This window comes from Esox lucius, chromosome 19 (assembly GCF_011004845.1).
Source record: "Esox lucius isolate fEsoLuc1 chromosome 19, fEsoLuc1.pri, whole genome shotgun sequence".
Lineage (NCBI taxonomy): Eukaryota > Metazoa > Chordata > Actinopteri > Esociformes > Esocidae > Esox > Esox lucius.
The window spans coordinates 4,095,835-4,117,677 of record NC_047587.1 but is presented as its reverse complement, the minus strand read 5'-3'; the positions used below and the strand labels follow the sequence as shown (position 1 = coordinate 4,117,677).

Here is a 21,843-nt window from a genome sequence, read left to right as displayed (position 1 = left end):
ACCCCCTCCTCCCCCCATATCCTACCTGCTGTCGTGTGAGTCCTTGATGGCCACCAGTTTCTGCAGCCCGTCAAAGAAGGTGATGTCCCGGGCTGCGAGGGAGCTGCTGGCGACCAGGTTGTTCAGCGCTCCACAGATGTTCACCACCACGTCGCTGGACGGTTCCTTCTGGTTACCGTCGGCTGGCAGCTTGTTCACAAGGTTCTGGACTATTTTAGTGGCTGCATGGGGTGAATGAGGATTAGGTGTAATCAAACTGCTGATGCCCGTCAAAGAACCTGGTTCTATTTGAGACACTGGGCGCACTTTCATCAGCAGACACAAACATTCAACCCAATGCGGGGCGCTGAAAGACGAAGAAAACATTTGGGTTTCTCCTTTATCTGTCGATTCATCTTCGGAACTAAAAAGGAATATTGTGTGCATGTATACCAATGAAACAAATACAGTGGGGAGAACAAGTATTTGATACACTGCCGATTTTGCAGGTTTTCCTACTTACAAAGCATGTAGAGGTCTGTCATTTGTATCATAGGTACACTTCAACTGTGAGAGACTGAAATAAAACAAAAATCCAGAAAATCACATTGCATGATTTTTAAATAATTAATTTGCATTTTATTGCATGACATAAGTATTTGATCACCTACCAACCAGTAAGAATTCCGTCTCTCATAGACCTGTTAGTTTTTCTTTAAGAAGCCCTCCTGTTTTCCACTCATTACCTGTATTAACTGCACCTGTTTGAACTCGTTACCGGTATAAAAGACACCTGCCCACAAACTCAATCAAACCGACTCCAACCTCTCCACAATGGCGAAGACCAGAGAGCTGTGTAAGGACTTTAGGGATAAAATTGTAGACCTGCACAAGGCTGGGATGGGCTACAGGACAATAGGCAAGCAGCATGGTGAGAAGGCAACAACTGTTGGCGCAATTATTAGAAAATGGAAGAAGTTCAAGATGATGGTCAATCTCCCTCGTTCTGGGGCTCCATGAAAGATCTCACCTTGTGGGGCATCAATGATCATGAGGAAGGTGAGGGATCAGTACAGAACTACACGGCAGGACCTGGTCAATGACCTGAAGAGAGCTGGGACCACAGTCTCAAAGAAAACCATTAGTAACACACTACGCTGTCATGGATTAAAATCCTGCAGTGCACGCAAGGTCCCCCTGCTCAAGCCAGCGCATGTCCAGGCCCATCTGAAGTTTGCCAATGACCATCTGGATGATCCAGAGGAGGAATGGGAGAAGGTCATGTGGTCTGATGAGACAAAAATAGAGCATTTTGGTCTAAACTCCACTCGCCATGTTTGGAGGAAGAAGAAGGATGAGTACAACCCCAAGAACACCATCCCAACCGTGAAGCACGGAGGTGGAAACATTGAGGGGTGGATGAATGGGGCCATGTATCGCGAGATCTTGGCTAACAACCTCCTTCCCTCAGTAAGAGCATTGAAGATGGGTCGTGGCTGGGTCTTCCAGCATGACAACGACCCGAAACACACAGCCAGGGCAACTAAGGAGTGGCTCCATAAGAAGCATCTCAAGGTCCTGGAGTGGCCTAGCCAGTCTCCAGACCTGAACCCAATAGAAAATCTTTGGAGGGAGCTGAAAGTCCGTATTGCCCAGCGACAGCCCCGAAACCTGAAGGATCTGGAGAAGGTCTGTATGGAGGAGTGGGCCAAAATCCCTGCTGCAGTGTATGCAAACCTGGTCAAGAACTACAGGAAATGTATGATCTCTGTAATTGCAAACAAAGGTTTCTGTACCAAATATTAAGTTCTGCTTTTCTGGTGTATCAAATACTTACACTCACCTAAAGGATTATTAAGAACACCATACTAATACTGTGTTTGACCCCCATTCGGCCTTCAGAACTGCCTTAATACTAGGTGGCATTGATTCAACAAGGTACTGAAAGCATTCTTTAGAAATATTGGCCCATATTGATAGGATAGCATATTGCAGTTGATGGAGATTTGTGGGATGCACATCCAGGGCACGAAGCTCCCGTTCCACCACATCCCAAAGATGCTCTATTGGGTTGAGATCTGGTGACTGTTGGGGCCATTTCAGTACAGTGAACTCATTGTCATGTTCAAGAAACCAATTTGAAATGATTCGAGCTTTGTGACATGGTGCATTATCCTGCTGGAAGTAGCCATCAGAGGATGGGTACATGGTGGTCATAAAGGGATGGACATGGTCAGAAACAATGCTCAGGTAGGCCGTGGCATTTAAACGATGCCCGATTGGCACTAAGGGGCCTAAAGTGTGCCAATAAAACATCCCCCACACCATTACACCACCACCACCAGTCTGCACAGTGGTAACAAGGCATGATGGATCCATGTTCTCATTCTGTTTACGCCAAATTCTGACTCTACCATCTGAATGTCTCAACAGAAATCGAGACTCACCAGACCAGGCTACATTCTTCCAGTCTTCAATTGTCCAATTTTGGTGAGCTTGTGCAAATTGTAGCCTCTTTTTCCTATTTGTAGTGGAGATGAGTGGTACCGAGTGGGGTCTTCTGCTGTTGTAGCCCATCCGCCTCAAGGTTGTGCGTGTTGTGGCTTCACAAATGCTTTGCTGCATACCTCGGTTGTAACGAGTGGTTATTTCAGTCAAAGTTGCTCTTCTATCAGCTTGAATCAGTCGGCCCATTCTCCTCTGACCTCTAGCATCAACAAGGCATTTTCGCCCACAGGACTGCCGCATACGGGATGTTTTTCCCTTTTCACACCATTCTTTGTAATCCCTAGAAATGGTTGTGCTTGAAAATCCCAGTAACTGAGCAGATTGTGAAATACTCAGACCGACCCGTCTGGCACCAACAACCATGCCACGCTCAAAATTGCTTGAATCACCTTTCTTTCCCATTCTGACATTCAGTTTGGAGTTCAGGAGATTGTCTTGACCAGGACCACACCCCTAAATGCATTGAAGCAACTGCGATGTGATTGGTTGATTAGATAATAGCATTAATGAGAAATTGAACAGGTGTTCCTAATAATCCTTTAGGTGAGTGTATGTCATGCAATAAAATAAATTAATTACTTAAAAATCATACAATGTGATTTTCTGGATTTTTGTTTTAGATTCCGTCATTCACAGTTGAAGAGTACCTATGATAAAAATTACAGACTTCTACATGTTTTGTAAGTGGGAAAACCTGCAAAATCGGCAGTGTATCAAATACTTGTTCTCCCCACTGTATACAGCTTAATGTTGTATCTCAGAGTCAAACGTTCTAGAACAGCAGGCTCAACTTACTCCCTATGAATGTTTCATGTATGCTCTGTTAGTTTTATATCCAAGGTACTGACCCATGGCGCTCTTGTCGCTGGCGTGGCGCGACAGGTTCCTGAGGAAGCCGGTGAGGGATCTCAGTTCCATGTCATTGTTGGTCCGCAGCTTGTCCAGCAGGACAGGAAGCATCCTCTCCTGGTCCAGAGCCACCCTGCTCAGCACTCCTGCCCACTGACCACATGGAAACAGAGAGGTCATTCCAAGTCAAGAACGTTACACTTCTGCATTTAGCCCGCTCTATCCCCCAGGCCCCAAGACCTGAGAGACTGGTCCTGTCCAGAAACAACTCTCTATACCCTAGATCCCGAGAGATTGGCCCTGTCCAGAAACAACTCTCTATCCCCCAGGCCCAGAGACCAGAGAGACTGGCCCTGTCCAGAAACAACTCTTTATCCACCAGGCCCCAAGAGATTGGCCCTGTCCAGAAACAACTCTCTATCCCCCAGGTCCAGAGAGACTGGCCCTGTCCAGAAACAACTCACTATCCCCCAGGCCCTGGGACCAGAGAGACTGGCCCTGTCCAGAAACAACTCGCTATCCCCCAGGCCCTGAGAGACTGGCCCTGTCCAGAAACAACTCGCTATCCCCCAGGCCCTGAGAGACTGGCCCTGTCCAGAAATAACTCTTTATACCCCAGGCCCTGAGAGACTGGCCCTGTCCAGAAACAACTCTTTATACCCCAGGCCCCAAGAGACTGGCCCTGTCCAGAAACAACTCTCTATCCCCCAGGCCCAGAGAGGCTGGGACTGCTGCGGTGTGAGCTGTGCAGGTACAGCAGCAGGGGTTGATTCTGCTTGGAGGTTTGGGGTATAGCTGTGGAGTCGGAGCAGCAGGTCTAACCCTCTTGTCTCCAGCGGTGATGTTCTGCAGAGCTCCGGCCGCCGCCTCGCGTGTCGTGGAGTTGATTTCACAGCCCTGCAGCACGTTGTTATACAGCCCAACCACCTGGGGGTGCCACAGCCACTCCACGCCTTTCGGTATGCGGGCGACCTCTGTGAATGTAGCCATGTCCTGGTTCTTCTACAAGGAGGCATAAAAGGTCAGGGGTCAATATGATGTGTGCCAAATCTAAAGTAAGCACGTCAGTTGATAGGCGGTCCACATTGTCACATATCGCTGACAACTCCAGAGAATATTAATAGGGTCAACAAACCCATTGACTTGTGACATTCTGGACTGAAGGACGCAGCTCATGTTCCACACAATAAAACATTATAACAAATAAACACATTTCTCCTGTTGCTTCACAATACATAAACCCCATAAAGATTTAACACAGCAGGTATTCAATCTTTTACATGTCTTAAGTGCAAAACAGATGAAGAGGAAAGGGACGAAAGAGAGGCCGAAAACCAAGAAGGACAAAAAGAAGTAAATGCTAAAGATGGACCCGGTCGCGCATACATTTTTTAATTTCTTGCTCTGTGGCGTGAAGCAGCCGATGGCTTGGCTGAAGCTGGTGTCCTGGTCCCGGGACGGTCCTTCCAGACGCAGGAGGGCTGAGGGGGGGATCTCGCTGTAGAGCTGGTACGACAGGTTCCTCAGGACACACACCGTGTTCTCCACTCCCTGGACAAGGACACGTGATTTAGTGGCTTTGCACGACTTCAGCCACTTAACGTTGGGAATTCACCGAATTCTCTTAGTTCCCATGACAACACTGACACGCAGCTCATTCCAGAAGCCTCACCTTGCCCTCCACCTTTCCGTCCTCTAGCGAAGCCTTGACGTAACCCACCAGAGCATCTACCAGGCCACTGGTCTCCCTCATCTTCTGCCTGGTCTTCTCATTCACTGAGCTCAGGTTCCTGAAGACAGTGGGGTCAACGTTTCAGAGAAGGGACAGGCAAACACAAATCAGAGATGACATGGCGTCAAATATCTAACGCAGAAAGCTTTACTACAGGTGAGAACGGTGTCCTATAACCAAAGAAGAAGATGGAGAACAAGAAGATGGAGAAGAAGAATAAAGCTGGACCACTGAGTACAGCAGGGCAGGTCCGTGGTCCCCAGCCCTGCACCATACCTGAGACATCCCGTGGTGTTGAAGAAGATGTCGGATTCGGAGGGGCTCTGCTGTATGACTTCAGAGTCTCCGCTGCCTGACAGCGGTATCAGGATCTTCTCTGTGAGATCTGCAAGCGTCTCCTTGGCCAACTTCTCCTTCAGGTTGTCTTTGGATGACAGGTTCCACAGAATCCCTGAAAGCAAAAACCCAGTTGAATGAAGTGACCATTGGGTGGTCATAAACACACGGTCTTCCACGACTGGTCAGTTGTCTACTAACAGTAGAAGGTAATCAGCTTCATGTTATCAATTCTTTACTATCAGTAAAAGGATTAGATTAGGTAAGATTAAACTTTATTTTCATTGAACAGTACGAGTAGAGTACAATGAAATGCAGTTAGTATCTAACAGTATAAGGTAAGAAAGGAACTGAAAAAGGTCAATTCTATATTTATTTACTACCCACTCAATGGGCCTTCATTTTGTAGTACATCCATTTAGATGTTTATCCTTTGTATCTTATAAATCCTCTGACATGTCCTTAAATGTCATTTTAATACTACCTGTTGCTGCTGTTCTATTTAACACGTCTCTCTGTGTCTGTGTCCAAATGTAATGCATTCGTTCTTTAAGATGATACATGCTTTAAACAGGAACTACCCAGGAAGGCATAGGTTGGAATGTGTCCACTGATAACTCAAATGGGCTGAGGGGTCTGAGAAATATCCCCCAAACCCACATGTTGGGTTATAACAGAGAGATAGCTACAGAGACGCTCTCTTCTGGATATCTTCACAGCCTTTATGCACCTTAACTCTCGCAATCTTAAATCTCCAGAGAATATCGGTCTTTGATACTTGTAATGTTATTGTGTACTCTCTTCACCCGTTAAATTCACCTGTCACATTAATTTGTTGACTCTGGAAATATATCTATATATAAAATGTGTCAAAAACTAGTTCCATCAGTAACCAGCTTCATGTCGTCAGTTCTCTCCTAACAGTAACAGGGAACCACCTTCCGATATGACCACTCTTATAGGAACTAAACCATACTTTCACATATTCATCTTATGCAGTACTTCCCTACAGAATTGTAACATTGTGTTCCTACAGCATGAAGGATGGAGATGTAGACACCAACATGAGTGTGTAGAGCATGACAACATCAACATGCTCTACGGTCATTTGTCTATATTATGTTTCATCGGTTTGCCAAGAGGTTGTCTATCTGGATTATTTGGATTGGATTAAATGCAAAGAAACGGTTTCATTAGAAACAGGATTCCCCATTCAAATAGATGGTCCTATCTGAAAAGCGAAATCCAGGTAGATTACTTTATAAAGACTTGGCTATGAAAACAAACTATTAGTCAGTTCTCATACATAGAAGCTCTTCTTCCAGAACCAGATTGTGTTTTAACATTTGAACTGTACAAAGTGACAGGGCTCTGAGTCATACAGGGAGTGGCAAAGAGAGAAAGAAAGAGGAAGAGAGCGAGAAAGTGATAGAGAGAGCTGAACAGGTCGAGACACCGCCCTGAACTATACCCCACACACACACACACAAACACACACCTCATCCTGACTTTTAGTCACACACACACACACAAGACAAAGAAAGAGCATGATGTCCTTCCTCCCGTCTGCCGCGCCCCACCCCACAACCATTCATTATACGTTTGGCCCAAACTCACTAAACCCTATAATCTGTAGGAGAAAGCTGGGTGTCAAACCATGAGCTTCAACACTCAGCCTGCAAATAAAATACACAGTAGACAAACTCCAAATCTCAACCAATTCCTAATCAAAAAGACGAAACACCTCAGCTACGAAGAAACCCTCAATCATAGAAATTCAAAAATTTTACTAAGTTACAGTTCATATCAGAAAAGGAGAAATACTCACTAACAGGGACGTAAACAAATTATGCACAAAACAAAACTACAGGGAAATATATTTTTGTGCTTTTGGAAGATTTCCAGGATCTTCTCTTTTAGCTTAGCAAATATTGGACCAACACTTTAGATTTACATTTCACACACACACACACACACACACACACACACACACATATATGTATATTTGAGTAAAATTATAATGACCAAGCAATTCAACCGCACAATCTTTGTCCCCTCAAAATGGCCACCAGTCGACCGACAGTGGAATGTTGACTGGAACAGGAATGTCAAATGTCCTGATTGGTTCTCCTCTGGGCCCAACTCTAATGATAGGCCACGGTGTTAGTGAGAGTGACAGACACTAAGACTCCCAGGATGTTTTGGAACCGTTTCACACAGGACTGTTTCCAACCTCTGCATTGTAAAATCAGAACATGCCCATCAAATACAGGACCTGGATTCACAGTGGAACGATAGTATTTCAACCTTCAGTGTTGTGTTTGACTGTTATCTACCTATTGATTTCTTCCAATTTTGTAGCTCAGGCAAGTGGACAACATTTACCACAGTGGAGAAACCCCACATGCAGCTTCTCTAATTCAATGTTTTTCAAACGTCCGTCCGCTAAATGATCTGTCAAACGGCATACCTGTGATGTTCTTGCGTAACTCGTCATCGTTGTACTTCAGAGCCTCTATCAGCTGTGGGATGCCCCCCGCCTCAATGAGGGCCGCCTTGTTCTCCAGGTTCTCGTAGATGAGGTTCCTCGTGGCGCCGGTGGCATAGCGCGCCACCTCCAGGTTCTCACTGTTGAAGAGTCGCACCAACTTCTGGATGCCTTTGCAGATGCGAACCTGGTGCCGAGGGGAGAGGAGCAGCACTGTAACTAGGCACCATTCACTGTTGTAGATACACCCTCTAAGGGGCCTTTTTACCACAGCAGATGTTACAGAGACACCCCGCCTAAAACCAAAGAGCAACCACACGCAGGCAGAAATCCACAAGGAGACCTAAACAGGAAGAAAGCCCCTAAAAAGGTCAGATGAAGCAACTGCCACTTTGCTTGTACATTTGTTTGCAGCCGCGGTGCTTCAACTGCTGAGTGAACCTTGTTACCAGAGCAACAGGAGGCCACAAACGGAATCTCTAGTCCTGCAGATTTCCATAAAACCGCAGCTGAAATATTTGTCATAGAACCGCAGCTGAAATATTTGTCATAGAAGCACAGCTGAAATAGTTGTCATAGAAGCACAGCTGAAATAGTTGTCATAGAAGCTCAGCTGAAATTGTTGTTTGACAAGCTCCTACATGCTCCCTGGCTGTAGCAAAGTATTTTATACCCACTTGAAACAGTGGTGTACGTCGGTTTGAAAATACAGTCGCTATGGATACCTTTCTGCAGAGTTTCTGTCTATCTGTCTTTGTGTTCTGTATGTCTGTCTGTCACTTCAGCAAGTTACCTTTCTTCTTTCATCAATGAATGTATCACATAGATGTCTGAGCTATTTTGGCTGCTGAACAATTTTATGGCAATAAATCAAAATGGAGGGTTTTAATGAATAAGATCTCGACCAAGGTGAACAGATGTCACTGGTATTCCATTGTATTGATACACAACACTGTATTTGGATAGTCCCAACCTGATGGTTTGTAAATGTTCAATTCCTGCCACCTTAACCCTAACCGACACTTTAACTGATGATCCATTAACCATTACTCCAGCCTTATTTCTTTTACCTTATCCCTTACCCTAAACCTTATTGTATGGTATACTATTGCTTATTAAGATACATTGTTGATTATCTGACCACCTGTACATCATCTTGATTGTACTATCCACATAATGTTTGACCCAGATGCTTATCAACATATTTTCTTTATGGTAACATGACAATCAGTAGGTCAGAGGAAGCCAATTAATAACTTTCTGCGTTACCTGTTACTGTAGGGATGTGAATTACAGGGTTTTCTGTGCCCTGGGTATGAATATTTAGTAATGATCAGTGGGTCAATAGTCCACTCTAGTAATTTCCCAACATCTTGTCAACATACAGCCAAAACAATTCACATTCATTAAACATTAACAATAAAACCCATTGGCGGGACATGTAGAAGATGCTGTTTTCCTTTTGTCTCTAAAGACAGATTGTTGTGTAATGACTGTTGTATAAACTGTGACTGTTATATAATGACTGGGACTATTAACCAACTAAGCTGTGCTGAATAGTGACCACGAGGTACAGAAAACGCCTCTGTGTGACTTTGCCAACTTTATTAACCGGTTAAGGAATGTACATACTGAATATGTTCCCCTCTTGAATGTAATAATGATCCTTCTATTAATGAAGTATGCATGTTTTTACATTATCCCAAGGAATGTGTTCCTTATACTCCTTCTATTGATGAAGCATGTTTATTTTTTAATTATACCAAGGAATGTGTTCCTTATACTCCTTCTATTGATGAAGCATGCTTTTTTTTTTTTTACATTATCCCGAGGAATGTGTTCTTTATATTCCTTCTATTGATGAAGCATGTTTTTTTTTTACATTATCCCAAGGAATGTGTTCTTTATATTCCATTGAGCACTCGGGTGTTACTCAGTTCTCATATAGGCATCAGCAAGACGGAGACAAGTTTGCAATAGCAGAAAACTAAACATCAAAAATGTCAAATGAATAAAAAACATTTCCAGACAAATATACGCTACATTCACTGAAGAATTAACACACTAAAATCTATATTTTTTATACCCTTCTGACATGGGTAATTACCTCGTTCTTGGCATCATTGTTGTTGTAACACTCGTGTTGAATATAGGCCGCTCCTTGAACCTGCTCTGCTATGTCATCTTCATCCAGTTGCATGACCGCCATAGGGATGTCCAGCCTAGGAATAACAGCAAGTGAACAGTCAATCAATCGAACATATTCATTTTACTTTGTCTGTTAGGGAATAGTCAGGACATCCGGGGAACCTCGGGAAGTGCCAGGAGCAACACTGTACAGTTACCCGGCTTGGTAAGGTCACATAGAGACACTGAGTAGTTTAAGGATCATGATGGATTTTATGGTGGCAACCCTCTAGAGTGGAGAGTATGACTTCATTAATCCCAACTTGTATAATTATTACTAACAACAGTATCAACAAATATGATTAAACCACATGACAAGGATTTTGTTATTAAGTCAGTAGGTAGCAGAGGCTAAGATGGGGCTCTGATGACTAGCCGAGCAGGAAGTTATGCCGAACTGGGACCAACTCCAGATGGGGCTCTGACTACTGGCCGAGCAGGAGGTTATGCCGAGGTGGGACCAACTCTAGATGGGGCTCTGACTACTGGCCGAGCATGAGGTTATGCCGAGGTGGGACCAACTCTAGATGGGGCTCTGACTACTGGCCGGGCAGGAGGTTATGCCGAGGTGGGACCAACTCTAGATGGGGCTCTGACTACTGGCCGGGCAGGAGGTTATGCCGAGGTGGGACCACTCCAGTACAACAGAGTGGCACAGTAACATTTATAGAAGAGAGGTAGTGAAGAAACAGTGTTGTCTATCCTCTTATAAAACAACAACAACACAGGTCAAGTTTAACCCAGCCCTGGAATCCCCCTAGAAACAGCTCGTTAGTTCCGTGGCTGCTAACAAACTGTGTTTTTTTTTTTCTCTATCCACTGTGCTAAGTCTAGGCACTAGCTGTTTGTGTGATATGTGAAGCCTGACAGTCTTGAGGTGCCACACCCAAACTGGTCCTGCCACTATCGGAGCCAGGCAAGAGCCACCCCAGGGGACACGGTTGCTGGGAAAGAGATATTTCCCATCATTCCACGCTCCTCTCTCAATACGCAGCAACCGGTCCAGACCTAACGGGATACTTCACTCTCCCCTATAAAGGCGCCAGACGTAGAATTATCCATGTGGTAGGCTGATACAAATTACAAGAAAAGTATGCATCATTTGAAACATACATGCCCCTCCCTCTCGCAATGTAGACTTGCGCTTTAGAATTTTGTAACCAGGGGATTAACATTTCTAAACTGGCCACGTTGCCATGTTTTCAACTAGATAACACAACAACAAAATAAAAACAGCATTTCAATGTTGACAGCAATGCCAGGCCAGGGGAGGGATGTATTCAACAGGCGAATACCACAGACAATCCAAGTACTTGTGGTTAAGTAATACTGTGAAACACCGTCTTTCCACAACCACTACAGCTGTATATCATGGAAGTTTTCTCAACGCAGTTTTCCCCATCTTTTTTAAATCCTTTAAGCTCGGGTAAACCTCTTAGAAGGCAGTTGGAATTAACTTATGCCTGATAAGTATCATTGAAATGTACCTGCTCTTTGGTATTTGAGAGGGAACAGGTACAGTCTGAGGTACTTTATTGTCATAGTCTCCCTAATTGGTTCAACACCGCTTCAAGCCAAATACCAGCCCAAATGCCTCACATTCTGAAGCGTACATTCTCAGAAACGTCTTTCCCTGAAGGCTCACAAGTTTGGATCGACCTTATTTTAAATAGAGTAACAATGTCCATGCTCTATGTCAGCTTACCCATCCCTGTATTTCACCAGGTAGGCTGACTGAGACAAACCCTCATTTACGCTCACGTTGCCGGCTCTGGGATTTGATTGGTTCCCGGTCAGATGCTGTAACCACTAGGCCAACAAGCTGCCTCTTGTTTAGCAGTGGAGGGGAAGTGTTGCCCATGCCATATAATCTTAGGCTTTTATCTTCTCTGGCAGTCCCTTACCACTAACACAACAACGCTCGACTGTCTATTAGCAGCAGTAGTTAGAGTGAATTTAGCCCGATGTGGGCGAGCTCAGGAGGCAACAGTGGCGGTTAAAGACTTTCCTTTTCAGGCACAATTCCAAAATAAAAGTCATGATGCTGGTGGGTAGTGTTTACAAAACATGAGCTTAGAGGTTAGTTGTTTCCAGGCCCTTCCAAATCACAGCAGACAGTGCTTTCTGGACCATTTGGTAAAAGCTTGTAGGTTCTGGTCAGACGGGACACAGACATGTTAAGAAACAGATGTTTAAACAGAGAGCTGGAAGTCCCTTTAATGCCCCTCATCATTATCAGAATGGTGCTTAGTATCTAACCCTGCCTAGTGCTTAGAATCTAACCCTGCCTAGTGCTAAGAATCTAACCCTGCCTAGTGCTTAGAATCTAACCCTTCCTAGTGCTAAGAATCTAACCCTGCCTAGTGCTTAGAATCTAACCCTGTCCAGTGCTTAGTATCTAACCCTATCCAGTGCTTAGTATCTAACCCTATCCAGTGCTTAGTATCTAACCCTATCCAGTGCTTAGTATCTAACCCTATCCAGTGCTTAGTATCTAACCCTATCCAGTGCTTAGTATCTAACCCTATCCAGTGCTTAGTATCTAACCCTATCCAGTGCTTAGTATCTAACCCTATCCAGTGCTTAGTATCTAACCCTATCCAGTGCTTAGTATCTAACCCTGTCTAGAGTGTGAGTCCTCCTGCTGTAACAAGTGGACCAAGACATTGCACTGCGTTATTCTATGACCTTTGTGTGTCCAGCCCTTGGCCATTATCGTTGTTAATGTAACTATGTGTTCTCCTTTATTTGTTGCATCTCTTTATGTAGAGGGAAACGACAGAAATAAGATGAAAAGCAGGCGACAGTCCGGCCCTCCTCACCCGCTGACATTGATCATGCTACCGGTCATGTCGTTCTGGCCGTCGTAGATGTCTCGGCCCCTCCCCACGCTGTGCATGCTCCTGATTGACATGCTCCTGTTCAATTGCTGCAGATTGCCCTGGGAACCCGAGGACACCTGGAGGAATAACACAACAACAATAAGAATCACACATTTAAACACACATCTCACAGCTCTGCCGTGGCAAAAATAAGAATGTAAGCGACCGGGGTAAGGCCACAATTCGCCCCTCCAAAACGGGATGTCCCTATTTGGAGCAGTGGGTAGTGTGCCTGTCTGGGGAGCCGAAAGACGCAGGTTTGAGACACTCCTTGCCAAATGCTACCATAATTACAAAACAAATACAGCATGAAAGTAAAATGTACATTTAGAATCAGATACAAGATGGATAAAAAAGCCATTAGTGGAATAGGTGCTAAGAACATTTGTCAGATTAGATCTGACTCATTAAGGACCGAGCTATTGTATGTAAATATGTGGTTGAATTGCATTGTGTTTTAAAGTAAAACTGTATTGTTGTGTATGATGCTGTAAAGTTATACTGTATTATCGTGTATGACTTTAAAAAGTTTATACTGTATTATCATGTATGACATTGTAAAGTTTTACTGTATTATTGTGTGTGATTTTGTAAAATTATACTGCATTGTCATATATTATGTTGTAAAGTTATACTATATTTTCATGTACTATTTTTATACAATTATGTTATTGTGTATGATGTTGTAAAGTAAAACTGTATTATCGTTTATTATTTTTGTAAAGTTAAACTGTATTATCATGTATGAAGATTTAAGGTTATACAGTATTATCGTATATTATGCCGTAAAGTTACACTGTATTATTGTGTATGATGTTGAAAAGTAATACTGTATTTTCACATATTTTTTTGTAAAGTTACAATGTATTATTGTGTACTTATTTTCTGTGTACGGTATGCTGACCCTCTGAAATACATTCCATGTAAATAAACAATTAGCGTTGTAACACCCACCTGGCCCACTATAAAGCCTCCTCCACTCCCTCCTCCATACATGCTCCCCCCAGAGGACATCTGGCGCTGCACAGTTGACTGCCCGGTAATGGATATCCGGTTTTTCTTGTTGACCCTGTTGATGGTGCGTTGAGCTGGCCCTTTGAAGGATTCCTGATGCTGCACCATCATCATCTGCTCTCCTCCCTAATGGAAATGAAGACAAATAGAAAGAACACACTGCATTTCTAACAAAACCACTGCCAAGTATTTGCTTCACAAACACCTGCAAAGCTAGTTATTTTCTTCCCAAATACTCAAATAAAACTGTCAAATTGAGTCCTTTCAGGTGAAAGTGAACTATTAGAATAACTCCGCAGCCTACCTGATTTTCGTAAACGAATGCTTAAAATACAAACAAAAGCCCTAATTACTGCTCTACTCACTATTACAGAGTTCTGCTCTGGTCCCGTCCAGCTGCTGTATCTTGAGATCAATACACTATGACTCACTCTGAGGTAATGTGTTGTAAATCTCAGGTTTGAATGGTGAAAGAACTCCACAAACCATCATGGCCCCTCCGCTCCGGGTCAACGTCCCGCTGAGTGAGACAGCCCCTCCGCTCCGGGGAAACGTTCCCATGTTCTGCTGGTTCACCTGGCCCCCCGTGGTTCCGTTGACGGCACTGTAGACAGACTGCTTGCGGGAGAAATCCCGCTCTGAGATCATACTGCCCCCATCGCTGACATCCACCCCCCAACCAGACGACTGAAAGGGAACAGACGAGCGAATCAGACAACGGCATCTGGACATGCATTACGGCACACCTCAACATCTACAATAGACGGGACAGATTCAGAACAACACCGTCAAGCAGACCACATACATTACACATCACACAACACAACACAAAGCACAACACACAACACAACACAAAACACAAAACACAACAGACATTGGTAATCATCCCACGGTAGATACCTGGGCAGGCAATCTCATGGAGTGCATGGACATTGTCTCCAAATCCTGAACGGGGACGTGGCCGACTTTAGTCATGGTGGACTGTATCATGGCCTGTCTTCCTCCTGCCTGGTGGAAGAAAAGGAAATCAGCCCACTGGCATCATAGACACACGCCACAACAAAGGAAAACACGTTGGGAAATGAGGAGTTGTATGAGCTGGTGTTCCCTTTATTTTGAAGGACGTGTCCGTTTCAGGAAGACTAGCGTTTCCTTTATTTTGAAGGACTTGTCTGTCATTGGAAGACTAGCGTTTCCTTTATTTTGAAGGACTTGTCTGTCATTGGAAGACTAGCGTTTCCTTTATTTTGAAGGACTTGTCTGTCATTGGAAGACTAGCGTTTCCTTTATTTTGAAGGACTTGTCTGTCATTGGAAGACTAGCGTTTCCTTTATTTTGAAGGACTTGTCTGTCATTGGAAGACTGCGGGTCGTGCCAGCGGTACCTGGTAGCCCCCGATGGTGTGGTAGCCCCCGCCCACACGCATGTCGTCCTGGTACTGGTACCCTCCTCCGCCTCCTCCCCGTCCAACACCCATGCTGACCCTCTGGACCCCACCCAGGTCCACCGCTGAGCGGGCCGAGTAGCCCCCCGAGTACTGAGACGCCCTGTTAGCCTGGAGGGGGGGAGGAGGAGGAGCGTGAGCATTAGGAAGGAAGAGGGGAGCAGGAGGAGGAGACTCAGGAATAAGGCCGAAGGAGATGGGGTGTGTGTCGGAGTTAGGGGAACCACGCCAACGTCCGGGGAGGGTCGGAGATGTTGAACGGCACAGTGGCTCTTACAGTGGATTCACTGAGTTCCTGAGATGAAAGTAATGATTCAATTCCTGAGAAAAGTGTGTGTGTGCGTCTACATGGTGCAATGATGATTGTAAAAGCAGAACATTTCTACCACACCATTATTTATAATTTACTTTCCTACTCTACGCTTTAGGTTGTCCATCTATTTCAATAATTAAATAAATGACTGAGTTGAGTGCACGCTGATTCAATGACTCAATTTGGTATTGTGTCATAGTCCGACGATATTCAGGCCTGTTATGCTACCATCATCATTCAGCACAGTATGGTGAAACAAGTCTGACTAATATGTGGGAGAATCTAGTGGGTGGACTTTGGTTCCTGGACACATTGGTGAAGCCCTCCTGTGAAATACCACACTCACACAGCAGTTTGTTGGCTTGTGTACCACCAGCTGGATTTTACCCCGCACTGACTATCCCTGACTCATGTGCAGTTCACCCGTGAGCCTGTGGTCTCACTCAACCCTCTCAGGCACTGGTTTGAAACCACTATTCAAGAGCCTTGATGAAAACACTGATGCCATCTCAGCACTTTACCCTGTTGTAGTCTATGATGGTGTAAAACTGTCACATTAGTTTCATGTGGGCAGACAGAGCTGAATATGCACAGTTCAGACCTGTCTTCTAGACACATATTAATCTGTCGAGCCTGCTTTCATGTTCAGAGCTTAATAAAAGATTTGAAAAAAAGAACATGATAAAGAATACCTTAATAACATGCTTAACATCTGTGAGCAAACACACACCCAGCATCCTCCCTATCAGATCTGACTTACTACTGATCTAATTCATTCAGAAGAATTTAAAAAGCGTACTTTTGCTTTTTTAAGGAAGTAGCCCTTTGTGGAAAAAACCTTCCCTGTCTAAAAGACTCACCATGGCTGGTTTGGAGGCTGTGTACACATAGGACTTGGAGCTGAACCCTGGTTCGATGGTGTTGTATTTCACTGATGAAGACCCGGCATATTCTAGAAAACAAACAGGACGGAACATCACAAAAGGTCATGAACCCCTCCCACCTAAAAAAAACAAACCAAAAAAACTAATGATAGGATAGAACGCTAACAACACAGCAGAATCATAAAACCAACAAGGAGGCCTTGTCTGCTTCAGCGCCACACCCATAATAAACAGTTACATGACACAACTGGCTTTATGATATGGGATAATGGGACTGTAAAAATACACTGAATGGTCCAAGGACCAAGATGCTTTGATCTGTATTCATTGACAGGGGTTGACATATATACAGCACCAGTCAAAGGATTGTGTGTGTGTGTGTGTATATACAGCTCTGGAAAAAGAGACCACTGCGCCATTTTCTTTCCTTTCCAAAAAAGTCGAAAAGGAAGGTTTTGAGTGAGGAACAGAAGCGTTAAAATCAAGAGACCCATGCCATGTGTACTAATGCACCCCCATACCATCACAAATGTTGCCTTTTGAACTGTGCCCTGATAACAAGCCGGATGGTCCCTCTCCTCTTTAGTTCGGAAGACACAGCGTCCATGATTCCCAAAAATGATTGAACATTTTGATTAGTCAGACCAGAGTACAGTTTTCCACTTCGCCTCAGTCCATCTTAAATGAGCTCAGGCATAGAGAAGGCGGCGGCATTTCTGGATCTTGTCAATATATGGTTTCTTCTTTGATTTCCACTAAAGAATCGTGTATGTTTTTTATACAGTGTCGCCTGAGGGCCCGAAGATCACTGCCATCCTAATATTGGTTTTCGGCCTTGTCCCTTGCATAAACTGCTAGGGACCCAACCCAATGTCCTCAGGAAATAGAGACAGACAAAGCATCTCACCATACCGACCCATAAAAGCAAAGCACGGAATGCTAGAAAAAGCTTTTAGCTTACAGAATGTACAACTCCAGAAAAAATTAAGAGATCACTGCAACTTTTTCTTTCCTTTCCAAAAAAGTTGGAAAGGAAGGTTTTGAGTGAGGAACAGAAGGGTTGAAATTAAGAGCACTGCAAATTTAATGCTTCTGTTCCTCACTCAAAAAGTTCCTTTTCAAATATTTTGGAAAGGAAAGGAAAGAAAAAGGTGCAGTGGTCTCTTAATTTTTTCCAGAGCTGTATGTGCATGTACACGTTCGTGTGAGAAATAGACACACATTCCCATGCACGCATACACACTCAGACACACACACACTCAGACAGTCATCAGTAATCTGGCTGTAGTGAAACTAGCTGAACAAGGCTGGACACAGTTTTCTGTTTCAACAGGCTGACTTCTGAATTTAAAACAGGTAGGTGTGGACAGTGTTTTAAATGCAGCTACTGTAGTCCAGTGTGAGCAGATGGGAACACAGTGGATCAACACTCTGCGTTTAAACAGACATCACACCCTGTCCTGGGGAGATACGGCCCTCAGATACATGTTGCTGAGGGCCAGGGAGGGCAGTGGGTTCTCTGGTGTGATCACATTTACATATTTCCTCCATGACGAAACACAACTGAAATGATAGGAGTGTATACGAGTGGTAGTGACAGATCCTTTAATAACCTAGTGCAGAATCTCACATAGAACTGTTCCTGTGTGTGGGCATGTGTGTGTTACTGTGCATGTGGCCATTCATGCGTGTGTGTGTGTGTGTGTGTGTGCGCCCAGAAGCTTCATGGTTGGCTGCAGGGGGCCCACGGCAAACCAGTTGGAGGAGAATAAGTTGAGGAAGAGGGAGGTAAAGAGGAACGGGCCTAGCCCAGGTCTGCTGACAACACCCAGACACACCCAATACCGCTGTCACTCAGATGCAATCTTTCCCTCACAGTCAGTCTCAGGGTTGAGCAACAGCCATTTAGTGATTTATTTTCCTGAAACATCTCGCAGGCCCAACTGAACGTTCACATACATTTTATTATATGTTCTTCAGGCATATCGTTCAGGCACGTACGCGTTCTATTGTTTTACTGTTTCTGTGTTCCCTTATAGGACTAAAGGATGTTGAATAATGTGCTAATCGCTTCAAGTATGTTATAAACAGGTGTGCACATCTGTGTTATTTTCCAGATCTTTTTCTTGTCTTCTTGCAGCCCTTCCATTATATTTCCCCTTGCATAATGTGACCCAGTCAGGTAAATACACTACAGCCGAATTTAGTTAGATGGGCCGTAGTTAAAATCCCTTATAGGAGAAATCCCACATCTGCACTGCTAATGTGCTTTACCTAAACTAGAAAAAACATACATGCTGTGTTGATAGCTGACATCGCACTTTTATGACAATACTGTTCCTGACACTACCACTTTCCTTGCCAGGTAGGTCTGTCGGCTGGTTTTCGGTTTCTCTTCTCAACTCTTCTACAATTAAGACCTAGACTTCGAGGTGAGGGGAGGTCCAAACTAATCAGGTGACCTAATTAATCAGTGTAGGCGCACTACGCCCGCTGTGGAATGAGTATGACACAGTTCTTATCCTGCGTTGGTCAATAGATGGGATAACGTGATTGATTATCTACCTTCAAAGAGACAGAGTTAGAAGCAGCAAGTTTAGTGACTAGAGCCTAATTAGGCTACTAAGCACCCGATAATGTGTTCTACCACTCCGGTCTGTGTAACTTGACACTGTTCAACCGTAAAACCAACACACCCGGAAGTAAAGACAGAGATCTGGGAGTTTAGCAAATAACAAAGATTTTTTTTAAACCTCCCATTTTGTAACATGGTGTTTATATGGGCACTCTAATGTCAGTTTGCCATGAAATTAACTGATAGAAAGCAATTTGGATGATATAGATAGCAAAACTAAATAGGCCAACTAATAAATATACTATGACATGATCAATGCTGCACTTTGATAGAGGGATTTTATTGATATTTTTGAAAGGGGCCATCTTTAAGATATTTACAGTACTACTTGCACAAAATACCAGAAGACAGATGCAGTTAAGCTAATAGTTTTAAGCTAATGTTTCAAATATTTATTTCTACAAAAACTGTCTGAGACATTTCTAGTATTCGAGAATACTATTCCAGTATTCTCATACTAACTTTAGACACGCTGTAGTATCCCCCTCCCCTAAACCACTCTGGACTAGCTAATGCTATTCTGGTCACATTTGATAAGGGGAGGAGAGGCAGAGACAAGTCATGTTATTGTTTAACATTCTGCCTTGCAGATGTCAAATGCTGGATTCCTCACAGCACTCCTTTTAGTAAAATTTTTGTTGTATCACAAACAGATGTCGAAGTTTCACGGCTTCTGTTTCAACACCATCGACCAAGATAGAAAACATATTGATGTTCTTCATAGGTGTGTCTCAGTCTTGGGGGGGGGGGGGACTGTGAAACTGAAAGAAGATTTACTGTGAGTAGACAGCTTTGCGAGCTTGTTGTCATACCCGTAAATCACAAAAACAGTTTCACAAAAGAGAATGCAAATCCCTCATCCACTCCCCTTTCTAATGAAACCGTTTCTGTGTGAGCACAAAAATCCGCATTGACACTGTGCGAGCTTAGCATAGCCTATGTTGTAGCACACCACGCCGCAGTCTGAAGAACTGACCCAAAGTCGGGCCTGCGCTGAGAGGGCCCAACTTGTGTGTGAGATGACTAACACCATGTAACACATAGACCATACTATCTGTTTCTGAAACTGACCTTCACCTCATACTAGAAAGCATTGCCAGCTAGTCTAATGCCACCACGTGATGTCAATTAGGGCAAACAACATGATGGGTCAGAATAGGAAAACACATGACCTGATGACCTGGTGCTGAACAGGCCGTCCTGTGGAGAATATGCTAAAAACGTGGTCTTGACCCGCACTGAAGCCACCTTCCCTTCTACCGGTATATTAAAACATTTGGAAAACTCTTCTCAAGAACAACTCAGAACTGTGTAGAAGTGGATTTATGTTCAGATAACCAGGTCGTTTTTTGCCGGACCGCGTAAGCGGAGCCGGCCTAGAGGAGCGAATGTCTCTTACTGAGTGACCGACTGCCCCTAATACAATAATGTAATCACTAAGTCTGACAGCTCAGTGAATAGATTCAAATTTGACTTTGCAAAAAGCAGTTCTGTAAGTAACGTAATAAACGCAACCGATCTCCTTGGAGTTGCCAGTTTGCGATGCTTCGCGCAAGTCCTGCAACTTCCTATGAATGAGGGACTGCAATCACAGCGTGATATACGTGATTGACTGGCTATCGGTAGACGAAAAGACTGCTCTTAGAAATCAAGCACTTAATTATTTAGGTCGTTAGGAATTATTTTTAAGGATTAAATCATGTATTGGTAATGTATGTTAGCCCTGATGCTGTAATTAGATGCTGTAATGCAATAATTACATTCTGTTGTTGGTAATTTCGGCGGGTCAATATTAGTATTTCATATCAAGCATCAGCCTTCACAATAGGATTAATCACCTGATAAGGTTAGGCACATTTTAAATATTACACATTTGCATTTGTATTGTTCCAGGTACTTCACAAATGCATAAATCTCAAGACATACAAAGGACGCAGAGGTAAGGCAGATGGAAAAGAGTGTTGAGGAGCCAGACCACATCAAAAGCCTCAGAGCCTGCAGGTGGGACCTCATCTAAATCAGCAACCTCAGAGCCAACGAGGAAAACTTCACGGGAGGAGGCTCCAAGCATCCGCAGCCTTGGAGGAGTTTTTAAAGAAATCCTGGAGGAAAGTGCAGTAGAACCGAGGTCAACCACCTCAAGTGCACCCATTGAAATGCAGACCTACCTCAGCGAGCCAACTATTCTGCGTTCGGACAATCCACTACTGTACTGGAGAGTCAACCAACCTAGACTGTCCTCTCTGGCTGTCACGGCGACTACATTTCTCTGTTCACATTCAACAAGTGTAGAGAGTGAGAGGCTCTTCAGCACAGCGTCCATTATTACTGATGAAAGGAGGCGCAGGCTGACAGCTGAGAAGCCTGAAATGCTAATCTTTCTCAACAAGAATCTGCCCGTCATGTTAAAGTGAACAAACTTAAGATGAGCCAGTGGTTTTTTGCGTTGTTAAGGGTCAGGCAGCTCCTGATGTCTTATCACCATAGGGGAAAACTTTAACCAAAATGTTTAGTTTACATTGCAATAATCTTTTAATGCTGGTTTCATACTCTTTATACAAGTGTTTTACATACACTTCAACCCTAGGAAAT

General features: G+C 44.0%; 1 protein-coding gene across 3 annotated transcripts in view; it reads right to left on the bottom strand.

The window, feature by feature from the left end:
- The window catches only part of LOC105018205 (plakophilin-3), a 34,311-nt gene that overhangs the window by 5,075 nt on the left and 7,393 nt on the right, over positions 1-21,843 (bottom strand). For all 3 annotated transcript variants that reach the window (XM_013138794.4, XM_013138796.4, XM_013138795.4), the window contains 14 exons: positions 16,593-16,684; positions 15,360-15,530; positions 14,876-14,983; positions 14,462-14,662; positions 13,916-14,101; positions 12,902-13,038; positions 10,000-10,114; positions 7,875-8,079; positions 5,345-5,519; positions 5,009-5,126; positions 4,723-4,887; positions 4,159-4,338; positions 3,336-3,489; positions 26-221 (listed from right to left, as the gene is read on the bottom strand). In XM_013138794.4, the coding sequence (XP_012994248.3) occupies positions 26-221; positions 3,336-3,489; positions 4,159-4,338; positions 4,723-4,887; positions 5,009-5,126; positions 5,345-5,519; positions 7,875-8,079; positions 10,000-10,114; positions 12,902-13,038; positions 13,916-14,101; positions 14,462-14,662; positions 14,876-14,983; positions 15,360-15,530; positions 16,593-16,684 (2,203 nt within the window). The remainder of the gene's footprint in view (positions 1-25; positions 222-3,335; positions 3,490-4,158; positions 4,339-4,722; positions 4,888-5,008; positions 5,127-5,344; positions 5,520-7,874; positions 8,080-9,999; positions 10,115-12,901; positions 13,039-13,915; positions 14,102-14,461; positions 14,663-14,875; positions 14,984-15,359; positions 15,531-16,592; positions 16,685-21,843) is intronic.